Source organism: Nerophis lumbriciformis, linkage group LG10 (genome assembly GCF_033978685.3).
Source record: "Nerophis lumbriciformis linkage group LG10, RoL_Nlum_v2.1, whole genome shotgun sequence".
In the NCBI taxonomy this organism is placed as follows: Eukaryota; Metazoa; Chordata; class Actinopteri; order Syngnathiformes; family Syngnathidae; genus Nerophis; species Nerophis lumbriciformis.
In genome coordinates this window covers 18,085,692-18,098,285 of record NC_084557.2, presented here as the reverse complement: position 1 = coordinate 18,098,285, position 12,594 = coordinate 18,085,692, and the positions used below count along the sequence as shown (strand labels likewise).

The 12,594-nt window shown below is 38.6% G+C and overlaps 2 protein-coding genes across 4 annotated transcripts in view; one reads left to right on the top strand and one right to left on the bottom strand.

Annotated features, from left to right (window-relative positions):
• tspan33b (tetraspanin 33b) overlaps positions 1-12,594 on the bottom strand; it is a 60,708-nt gene that overhangs the window by 932 nt on the left and 47,182 nt on the right. For both annotated transcript variants that reach the window (XM_061970152.1, XM_072913919.1), the window contains exon 7: positions 4,329-4,490. In XM_061970152.1, coding sequence (XP_061826136.1) covers positions 4,329-4,490 — 162 coding nt within the window. The remainder of the gene's footprint in view (positions 1-4,328; positions 4,491-12,594) is intronic.
• The window catches only part of ttc38 (tetratricopeptide repeat domain 38), a 69,681-nt gene that overhangs the window by 47,035 nt on the left and 10,052 nt on the right, over positions 1-12,594 (top strand). The gene's annotated exons all lie outside the window — the stretch shown is intronic.

Below are 12,594 nucleotides of genomic sequence, written 5' to 3'. Positions count from 1 at the left end.
AAATCTCAAATTTTTTCACAAAAAATTTGATTTACAATCTTTTCCGTTTTTTTCCCCTACATTTTTAAGAAACCAATGAGTACAAAGGACAGAGATAATTCAAAACAAGTTTTTTTGGCTAGTAGTTTGAAGTGACACTGCATCTTACTATTAGCAAAATTCTATGTTGTACCGTATTTTCGGGACTATAAGGAGCACTTAAAATCCTTTTCTTTTCTCAAAACTCGACAGTGCGCCTTATAACCCGGTGCGCCTAATGTACGGAAAAAGTTTGGTTGAGCTTACTCAGCTCGAAGTGATTTTAGTTGGTACATAAGTGTGACCAGTAGATGACAGTCAAACATAAGAGATAAGTGTAGACAGTCATAGCACTATGATTGCAATATGACTCAAGTAAACAACACCAACATTTTAATTGTTCCATTGAAAATATAGAACATTACACACAGTACTCAAAAATGTGTGTGCCTTTGCTAGCATGTCACCAATATTTTGTTTGCAGAAAGATTTAATGATTAACTTCAATATAAATGTGTGTCATTCTTCCTGAACGCCATGTCAGCGTATTATACTGACTCATCATGTAGGGGCGATGCATACGTTAGCTGGTAGGTGCTTGTCACTGCTGTCTTTCTATAGCGAGGCACATTATTTAAAACAAACATTTTACGTCCAGATGACTGAATTTTCACCAACAAGTCCTCTGTATGTCATTTTTGCTCCTGAAAATTAATCTGCCAGTTATTTCCCATTATGTCAATTAGATTTGATTAATCGGTAGATAACTTTTTGGAACGCCCCCTTTCCTAATTGCCAGACTCAATATGCCACCCGCTCTTGCTGTGACGTCATCTACAGAGCAGGAGTCCACTTCCCCGCATAGACAGTGTGGATAAAGTTCGTGGTTCATGCTTACTTCAAAACCGATACGATTAACGTTGAGAGCAAAAAATAAATATAAGGTAAAATAATCACTTCTCTGCTCTTCCATCTCCATAGTTTGTTTCCTCATGCTCTTTCAGCATTTCCTCACGCATCTTAGAAAAAACATCAGAAGAAGAGGACTACTAAAATAGAATACTAGAGGCTTACCTTGTATCTCAATTTTTTTCTTCATTTTTCCACATATTCTGACTCAGTCTTTCTCCCCTCGAGGGTGCTCCTTAATTTGGGATCGCATTTGGCTTGAGTCTTTTACATTTTTCCCATCCAAACTTAGACCAAAACCCTTTTGTTGGAAATCAGAATCATTGAACACTCCTCTCGCTTGGTCCGTCCTATTTTGTGAGTCAATTTAACTTCCTCATATTTTCATCATTTGGAACTGTATGCAGGCTGACCCATTCTTTAGTTGTATCACTAGAACCTGCAGCAATGCATCTGGCAGACATATTCGATAATTCCTTCGAATTATGCATTAAAATATTATGATTTGGGATAAAGATGCCACCAAAACCCATACTATGCAGTATAAAATTGCCTCCAGTCTTCTGTAGGTGACATCAGCAGGCTGATGCAGACACATTTTGTAGCTAAAAGTTGGCGTTCCAAAATGTGCTGAAACTCTTTAAAAAAAACAAGCTTAAAATCACTACTGTGTCTATTTAGGATGGAATTTTACCTGTAGACATTATTTTTAGGTCATATTAGAGGTGGCCTTTGAATAACTAATTATCTTTTTTTTGTCATCCTCTTAATAATCAACTTGTATTAACATTAAAGTACAAGAAGTTACAGTAATTTCAGTGCTGAGCAAGCCCTAACCTCCCCGCACATCAGCGTATATACAGTACATCCAGAAAATATTCACAGCACGTCACTTTTTCCTCATTTTGTTGTTACAGCCTAAATCCAAAATATAAGGCATTCATTTTTGTGCTCAAAATTCTACAGACTATACCCCACAAAGGGTTTATAATTTTTTTTGCTTCCATCCATCCATTTTCTACCGCTTATTCCCTTTTGGGGTCGCGGGGGGCGCTGGAGCCTATCTCAGCTACAATCTGGCGGAAGGCGGGGTACACCCTGGACAAGTCGCCACCTCATCGCAGGGCCAACACAGATAGACAGACAACATTCACACTCACATTCACACACTAGGGCTAATTTTAGTGTTGCCAATTAACCTATCCCCAGGTGCATGTCTTTGGAGGTGGGAGGAAGCCGGAGTACCCGGAGGGAACCCACGCAGTCACGGGGAGAACATGCAAACTCCACACAGAAAGATCTAAATAAAAAAAAAAATAATCACACATACACAAGTATTCACAGCCTTTGCTCAATACTTTGTCGGTGCACCATTGATAGGAATTACAACCTCAAGTCCTTTTGAACACGATGCCCCACGCTTGGCACACCTATCTTAGAGCAGTTTCGCATTCCTATTCCTCTTTGCTGCACTTCTCAAGCTCCATCACGTTTGATGAGAAGCGTTGGTTTTCATCCTGGATGTCTCTGTACATTGCGGAAAAAACAACCCCACAGCATGATGCTGCCACCCCCATGCATCTCAGTAGGGATGGCATTGCCTGGTTTCCTCCCAACATGACGCCTGGCATTCACGCCAATTCAACCTTTGTCTCGTCAGACCAGAGAATTCGGTTTCTCATTGTCTGAGAGTCTTCCAGGTGCATTTTGGCGATTTTTTTTTTTACTAAGATATGGCTTCCATCTGGCAACTATACCATACAGGTCCTGATTGGTGGATTGCTGCAGAGATGGTTGCCCAAAGATAGGTGTGCCAAGCTTGTGGCATCGTATTCAAAAATACTTGAAGCTGTAATTGCTGCCAAAGGTGCAGCAACAAAGTATTGAGCAAAGGCTGTGAATACTTGGATACATGTGATTTTTTATTTTTAATACATTTACAAAATCTGCGATGAGGTGGCGACTTGTCCAGGGTGTACCCTGCCTTCCGCCCGATTGTAGCTGAGATACAGGCATGTGATTTGAACTTAATGAAAAAGACTGAAAAACAACTGGGGGTCTGGGGGCCACAGGTCCAGGGCTTTAAAAACACAGGTGCCTGGACCTGTGTTCTTAAATGTGTATTCCCCGTGTTCCATGTCGAGAGCAGTTTTGATTTGGGCTTACATGGTAAACAACTAAAATGAATGTTTTGGGCATTGTTTTATCCAGACGCATATATTTGTCCAAATGTGGCCAAGTAGACGCATTGTGGGTTTCCTGGACGTCGCTAAAAGAAAAATCTAAAGAAGAGAATCCCTCTGCCATCATCCACTAGTTTTTTAAATATATAAATCGCCCGCTTGAATATTCACTCTTCTCCTCTCCGACTCTCGTCGTCATTTAAGATATGTTGTGATTTCCCTTCCTGGTTTGATGACCCACCCTATCTTGCCTCATCATAGTAAACCACCAACCAATCATAGATGTTCTTATATGTAAACCAACCAATAATCAGTAATGATTGCTTCGCTACTTAGCTTCGATTTTTAAGTTAATTTTTTATGGAAAACCGTAGTTTTTACCATTGGATTATCAAAAACTGTACTCCTTACGGGAAAACCGTGATTGTTGGCAAGTGTGGCAAAGAGACGGATCAAGATTTTAACACACATTGTAGGTCGGAAAAAACGAAGGAAAACGGAAAATATTTTTGTATATTTTTACGGAGATAAAAAAAGACGGATTTCCAACTATAGACGGAAAAATCACATGCCTGGAGATAGGCTCCAGCGCCCCCTGCGACCCCGAAGGGAATAAGTGGTAGAAAATGGATGGATGGACATTTGCAAAATTGTCATTATGCAAAAGTGTGAGTAGAATTGTGAAGACAGAAATGCATGGTGGTAGAGGGGTTAGTGCGTCTGCCTCACAATACGAAGGTCCTGAGTAGTCGTGAGTTCAATCCCGACCTCGGGATCTTTCTGTGTGGAGTTTGCATGTTCTCCCCGTGACTGCGTGGGTTCCCTCCGGGTACTCCGGCTTCCTCCCACCTCCAAAGACATGCACCTGGGGATAGGTTGATTGGCAACACTAAAATTGGCCCTAGTGTGTGAATGTGAGTGTGAATGTTGTCTGTCTATCTGTGTTGGCCCTGCGATTAGGTGGCGACTTGTCCAGGGTGTACCCCGCCTTCCGCCCGATTGTAGCTGAGATAGGCTCCAGCGCCCCCCGCGACCCCAAAGGGAATAAGCGGTAGAAAATGGATGGATGGATGGATGGAAATGGATTTATTTCATTATGGCATAAGGCTGTAACATAAAATGCGGAACAAGTGCTGTAAAGACTTTCCAGATGCACTGTATATATCAGGGAGTTGGCAACAAGCATGTAAAGATTTAAGCATAAGTTGGTGCTGTTACCTGAGGCAGAGCCAAACCCAGCGCGAGGGCTCCCACCAGTAACAGATGGGACTCGATCCACAACACGGCTCCGTCTGCACAGCCTACTGGGTAGATTGACTTGTTTGCCTCCAGGTAGTCCAGGGCTTGCACCCCAAAGCCGCACATAGTGTTGATTACTGCCTGTATGCCAGAAGACAAACACATGCAGTAACTCTTTCCTCAAGTGAAAATGACACTGTGGGATGCCTCCGCTTGTGTCATTCTGCACTGACAAGGATATTAACTGTGGTGACGGCCGGTAGAAGGCTTTGTAAAAGCGTGTTTACTGTAGAGAATTGGAATAGAAAGAGAGGAAAGAAAATGACAGCAGAGAAACTGGGAAAATGCAGCAAAGGTTCACGTTCATTTGATGTGACATGCAGGGACTAACAAGTACCAGAGGCACCAGTGCAGTAGCAGTCCACGGCCAGTGGGTAGCAGCACTGCATCAATTCTTTCAGGGTTTGATCCATTGATTTTCCAGTCATGTAAAAAAGGGCTGCTGCGATCTGTTTTCCTGGTAGCTTGATCTATATTCAATAACGGTGTAATGGATCTACATGCCCTCTTTAGTTTTCTGACTACGTGAAGGTAAAAAGGAGCTGCCAGTCGTGGCGTCTCAGCAGTGCATTTTGTGCAGAGGTCACGTGACGTACCTGTGTGAGAATTTGTTTAATCGTGCATGCACCGACCTTTATTTCCACATATATTATCTGTGTGCCGACACACAACTGTCCCTGCACGCAATATTTCCTGCACGGGCAGATGTTGGTGTTTATTGTGGCTAGATAAAATACTGAATCTGGAGGCTAAAGCAGGAATTACTGCCACAGCAAAGCAAGATGAGTAGATCAGCGCTCATAAAGTGGACCTCAGGGTTGCACCATGTTTGTGTTGCCAGCAGCAGTGGTTTCATCAATTATCAGCATGTGCTCCGTCAAAAATTATTATAGTGAAGCCACATCTTTAAAGGTATCTGTCCTGATAACTGTCACTTAACTTGTGCAACATTGAATTAAATAGACATATTAAAGGACGAAACCTAATACATTCTACACACCGACATTAACACTACGCGGATGATTAGGGCTTTTGCTGATTGTCAACGTGGTCGTCGTGCTTTGCAGGTGTTTGACTGAATAACCTCATCTGTGTTTCTGCTAAACTTTTATTCAGCGGTGAGTCAACATGTATTTTAATTTGGTTTAGCATCTTCATGGCCATGTCCATTCAAAAGCCCATAAAGATAATTGCTAATTTAGCCTGGCTTTGAACGCTATCATCTTGACAGATTTATGGGCTTATTTCTAAAACGCAATTTAGGTTTATATTGTGACCAAGCCTTTTCTCCAAAGATAACGTGTCTAAAGAACATTTGTTTTTGCCAATAAATGTTTTGTTTACTTTCTCATTTGATGCCATAGCGGCATAACAGTTTTGAATTGGCTTCACTGCGGTAAAATATATCAAACACTTTTCTTTCCCTTTTGACCTTTCAACCTGTTTTTTTTTCTTTTTTTTTTCTAGGAACTTTGGATATTATCCGGAATGTAAAAACATGACTATTGAATAGGGATGTCCGATAATGGCTTTTTGCCGATATCTGATATTTCGATATTGTCCAACTCTTTAATTACCGATACCGATATCAACCGATACCGATATATACAGTCATGGAATTAACACATTAATATGCCTAATTTGGACAACCAGGTATGGTGAAGATAAAGTCCTTTTTTTTTTTAAATTAATAAAATAAAATAAGATAAATAAATTAAAAACATTTTCATGAATAAAAAAAGTAAAACAATATAAAAACAGTTACATAGAAACTAGTAATTAATGAAAATGAGTAAAATTAACTGTTAAAGGTTAGTACTATTAGTGGACCAGCAGCACGCACAATCATGTGTGCTTACGGACTGTATCCCTTGCAGACTGTATTGATATATATTGATATATAATGTAGGAACCAGAATATTAACAACAGAAAGAAACAACCCTTTTGTGTGAATGAGTGTAAATGGGGGAGGGAAGTTTTTTTGGGTTGGTGCACTAATTGTAAGTGTATCTTGTGTTTCTTATGTTGATTTAATTAAAAAAAAAAAAAAACGATACCGATAATAAAAAAAAAACGATACTGATAATTTCCGATATTACATTTTAAAGCATTTATCGGACATCTCTACTATTGAACATACTAAATTGAACGAAATTGTAGTTGTCAATGTAGTATTTTTGTTTGTTGTGTATACATGATTATTTATAGTAAAACAAAATCTTTACACAACTTGTAAAACATTAATAATACATTATTTCTTAATATCTAATCATAGATGTACTAAATTGCATTGTTGTTGGTTCGGTGCCTTATGCACAGCACACTACTCCCATAATCTACTTCAGGTTACTAAGAGTAATACAGTACAGTAATCCCTCGTTTATCACTGTCGATTGGTTTCAGGCCTGTGGTAAATGAATTTCTGCGAAGTAGTAATTGTATATTTTCATAGCTAGAGCAAAAAAAAAGATCGAAATGTGACCACAAACCAAAATCGTGTTTAGGGCCCTGGCTACGAATGTTTTATTCATTCCTTCAACAAGAGAGAAACATTGTGCATATTTGCATTTGTTAGACAGAAGCAGTAGAAAGTAAACATTCACACCACTCAGTAGCAATCAATCAATTTAAAGCAGCAGGAACATCATTGAAGGAGCACTTCATTTGCTCCTCGTTTCTCTAAAGTAGGGCTATTCAACAGGCAACCCGGGGCCCAAATCTATAACAACAGAGCAGCCCGCAAGTTCAGTTTAAAAAACTTAAAAGAGACTAACATTTTTTCAAGCTGATTTCTAAAGAACACTAGAGCACTGTTATATACCAGTACATGTCATGTACCTGTTATATAACAGTGATTCTCAAACTGTGGTACGGGTACTATTAGTAGTTTGCAGGCTCCATCTAGTGGTATGCCAAAAAAAATCACTTAAATAAGTGATTAGTGTTTATTTTTTAATTTTCAAACACAGTGTTACTGTTCACACTGTGTGTAATGTTACAGTGGTCGAAAATATTAAACATACTTGTTAAAACCTCTGCCTTGTTTTTTTTAATGAATATCTAGGCCTGCAATGCTATTGTATATTTATGGTGGTGCTTGGAGAGCCAAGTGTTTTCTGGTGGTACTTGGTGAAAAAAGTTTTAGAACCATTGCTGCAGAGGATCTTTGACTAGCTTTTTGTAGTAGGACCTTAAAAACAGCAAAGCACTCTTGTTGCATACTGTATGATCGAAGTTTGTGTCTTTTAATGCAACCGAACAAAAAAGGGATTTGCAAGCAAAAAATATTTGCAGACACAAAAATGTTTGCAAAGAAACATATAGATTTGAAACAGAAATAAGAATTTCAAACAAAAATATTTTTTAGGGTTTACACATTTTTTTTCTGGTTACGACTCAACGTCAATCTGGTGTGCTGAACAATATGTCAGATACCTTTTTTTGTCAATCTCGGATGATATATATGATGCATATTGTTCAGAGGAGGCCCCGCCCACAAGATTGAAGTTGAGCGAAGCCAAACAAATGATTTGCATAAAAAAAGTTTTGCAAGTAGTAAAACAAAAAGTTTTTAACCAACAATTGATTGGCAAACAAAACAAGTCCAAAAATTACTTGAGAATTTGCTGCAAATTTCAGGCTATTAATTGCAGTACATTCTTATCAACATTTACTGTAATCTATTGCAAAATAACAATTGATTGCTATTAATTGCTAATTTTTACAGCCATGTGTTGTAATATTACAGTTCATTTTGATGACAGTATTTTACTCTGGAAAAAATACTGTTGAATGCTGTGAAATCCTGGTCTTTTTTTTTTTTTTTTTTTACGGGGCTTGTATATATATTTTTATTTTAAAGTCATTATTTTATCCTGTTTCCAGGTAAAGACGCGAACAAGAAGAGCTCTGCTCTCAATACTACAGTTTTCGACTAAATTTAGAGCTTCCGTACCACTGATTGTGATCACAGCTACAGGATAGCTTGCTCACATATTCGCTGTTACCTAGGAACCTGAAGCTATACAGCAAAACCCCGAGAGTGTGGACACATCTTAAGGGTATCTGATCACGCAGAGTGACCTCGAAGACAAAGCTCTGACCGGCACAAGGCACAACAATTGTAAAAATACAGTTACAAGTGCCGCTAGCCGTCGGAGCAAACAACGCCAACGTCTTTCAGTTGGACGCTTAGCAACCACGATGAGATGCAGTCCAAAGAACAATGTCAGCCAAACACATATGGGCTCACAGATTGAATTGCCAGAACCAGATGACCTTGTCAATAATCTACAATCAAATGTAGAAAATCATCAATTACAGAACAAGAGAAAGAGAAGGGAATATCATAATGACATAAGATAGTTCAGAGAAGAAATGAAGAGTCAGAGAGGACAACACAAAGATGCTGCTAGAATGCAACATTGCGCCAACAGTTGAATTCCAAGCAACAATAGAACACAGATCTTGAGGACATCAGTGTTCTGTAGAATATCAAAGAGGAGATGGCAGGATTGTGCCAACAGTTGAATGCCAGGCAATAGTATAACATTCATCTAAGTAACTACAGTGTTATGGAAAACATCAAAGAGGAGACGGATCAGTTTACAAGACAGAGTGACATGCAGTAGCAGTTACAACAGAGGAGAACCAAATTACATGGATGCTGCTTCAACAGAGCAACAATTGGTCAACTTTCTGAAATCAAAGATGATTAATCGTCGTGTGCATTCCACTAAATAGTACAAACAACACCACGACGGCAGTCATCATCGTAAAGCTTGCCAACAGGAAATCCAAAATGGCATTGCTGAAACAGGGAAAGCAGCTGAAGAGTACAAATGTGTACAAGAACGAGCACCTCACTAAATGCAATGCTGACATCGCCAAGAATGCACGCGACTTGAGGAAGCGGGGAAAAATTCAGGGAACTTGGAGCACCAATTGCAAGAGTACCTGTTGTCCCAGACATCAAGGATCTGGACAGATATTAAAATTGACAGCACTTCGACAGCAACGACAACTAGGGATGTCCGATAATGGCTTTTTGCCGATATCCGATATTCCGATATTGTCCAACTCTTTAATTACCGATACCGATATCAACCGATACCGATATCAACCGATATATACAGTCGTGGAATTAACACATTATTATGCCTAATTTGGACAACCAGGTATAGTGAAGATAAGGTACTTTTAAAAAAAAATTATAAAATAAAATCAAATAAATAAATTAAAAACATTTTCTTGAATAAAAAAGAAAGTAAAACAATATAAAAACAGTTACATAGGAACTAGTAATTAATAAAATAAAATAAGAAATAAATTAAAAACATTTTCTTGAATAAAAAAGAAAGTAAAACAATATAAAAACAGTTACATAGAAACTAGTAATTAATGAAAATTAGTAAAATGAACTGTTAAAGGTTAGTACTATTAGTGGACCAGCAGCACGCACAATCATGTGTGCTTACGGACTGTATCCCTTGCAGACTATATTGATATATAATGTAGGAACCAGAATATTAATAACAAAGAAACAACCCTTTGTGTGAATGAGTGTAAAAGGGGGAGGAAGGTTTCTTGGGTTGGTGCACTAATTGTAAGTGTATCTTGTGTTTTTTATGTTGATTTAATAAAAAAACAAAAAAAAACGATACCGATAAAAAAAAAAAACGATACCGATAATTTCCGATATTACATTTTAACGCATTTATCGGCCGACAATATCGGCAGGCCGATATTATCGGACATCTCTAACGACAACGATAATGGAGTCTGGTGGAAAACAAACCTCTTCGCCTCAGGCCCGCAAACGGGTTTAATCCGGCTCGCGAGATGCGTTTGCCAAGTGAAAAAATCCCTCGACCCAACGTAAAAAAGCTTCCGTTTTACGTCTCCTGCTTCAAACACATAGTGCTTTGGCACCCTCATTTTCACAAAATATCTGTCAAAAAAGAGAAAAGTGGACGCAGAAATAAAAAAGATAATTCTCCTATTAATTTGTGGGAGTAAATAAGAAACCACCTATCTTTGATGAAAACCTTCCAGAAGGACAACTATCTTTCCACCAATCCACCAATCAGGCTTGTATAGTAGAGTGGCCAGACGGAAGCCATATCTTAGTAAACAGTTTGCCAAAATAGACCTGAAATACTCTCTGACCATGAGAAACAGAATTGTCTGGTCTGATGAGACAGATATTGAACTCTTTGGCAAGAATGCCAGGCATCATGTTTGGAGGAAAACCAAGGCTTCTCATCCAACCTGACGGAGCTTGAGAGAATGGGCAAAACTGCCTAAAATAGGTGTGCCAAGATGATGGCATTTTACTCAAAAAGACTTGAGACTGTAATTGTTGCCAAAGGTGCATCAACAAAGTATTGATCAAAGGCTGTAAGACAACAAGATGTGGATAAAGTAAAGTGTTGTGAATACTTCCCGGATGCAGTGTATCTTACAGTGTATTCCATGGATCAATCCTGGGACCAAACTTGTTCAATCTCTATATACTGCAAGTGACATTTGTAAAGTAACAAAGGACTTCAAGTTATTAATATTCGCTGACGTGTTTAGGAAATAACACACAGAGCTAATACAAATAGAAGAAATGAACAAATTAAAGTGATGGTTTGCAGCTTGTCCCACCCGCGACCCCGAGAGGGACAAGCGGTAGGAAATGGATGGATAGATGGATGGTTTGAAAAAAAACAAAAAACCCTGACTATTTTTAAATCAAATGCCATTTGATAACAGCAGAAGAGAAAGAGAAGTGCAAATACAAATAGACATTGACAGGGAAGTCAAAACTCAAGGTGTAATAACAGACAAAAAATGAACGGAAATCTCATGTAAAAAATATACAACATAAAGTGGCAAGAAATACGTCATTAATGAACAAAGCTAAATAGAATTTGGATTTGACACCTCTTTCAACTTTAAAAGGAACAATAACACGTATTTTCAATCATTTTTTTTTATTTACACCCTGACTCTCTGAATTCTATTAAGTCAATTTGGGAGGGGGACTTAAGAGTGACCCTGACTGGGGAGAACTGGAGTAGAGTTCATAAGTCTTGTATTTGTGCTAGACACAGCCTTATTAAATGCGAGCTACATCGTATTTATTATACCAATATACAGCTGGCTGAGATGTATGACGGAATATATCGGTGTCATAGACTAAGACTTAGACTTACAATAAAAAGAAGTCAAAGTAGACTTATTTTTATTGTAATTCAAATTTGAACTTTACAGTACAGATAAAAACAACATTTTGTTGTGTTAGCTTGTTGTAGTGCAGGATAAAAGAGCAAGAAGGTGCAGATATAAATAAATAGATTACTGTACAGATAAATATATTGCACTTTTGCATATGCATCCACGTTTATGGATGTATGTTATATTGTCTTTATATTCCAGCGAGTTAATCCGTTTTTGGGGTGGAATTGAGGGGATTATTATGATGCGTTCAAGAGTCTTATGGCCTGAGGGAAGAAACTGTTACAGAACCTGGAGGTTCTGCTACGGAGGCTGCGGAACCTCTTTCTAGAGTCCAGCAGTGAAAACAGTCCTTGGTGGGGGTGGGAGGAGTCTCTGCAGATTTTCTGAGCCCTGGTCAGGCAGCAGCTTTTTATGTGATTGGTGCCAAAAGTCTCCAGCTAGTTTAATACGTATATTTTGGCTTTGTCCATCCCTGTGCTGTTATTGTACTAACATTTTTAATACCATGTCTTTAGTTATTGGCGAAAAGATTGAACCGAATCCTCTCAGCAGACTATTTGAAGTAGCCTCTCTGTCATATTTTCTTAGAAAACCCCCCCAAAAACGTGGTAGCATTTACTACATGGTTGTCTTGAAGACTCATTGTGTTAAATTGGAAGGCTGCAGTGCCTCCCTGCCACACCGGCTGGATTACAAATATTCTTTATTTTCTTAAATTGGAGAAAGTTAGGCTGACATTGAACGGTTGTTCTGTGAAGTTTCAGGAAGTATGGGTTGGTTCTGTAAAATATGTAAAAGAGACTGCTCTCCAATGTAATTGATGAGCCTTTTGTCTGCTTTTGTGTATTGCTGCACCGTGTTGGAGACACTAAGGAGTGCAGTTGTCGGTGTCTAATGCCAATATTTGCCTGTACTTATTTGACTGATGCATGTATTTTTAAATTGTTATTTCATTTT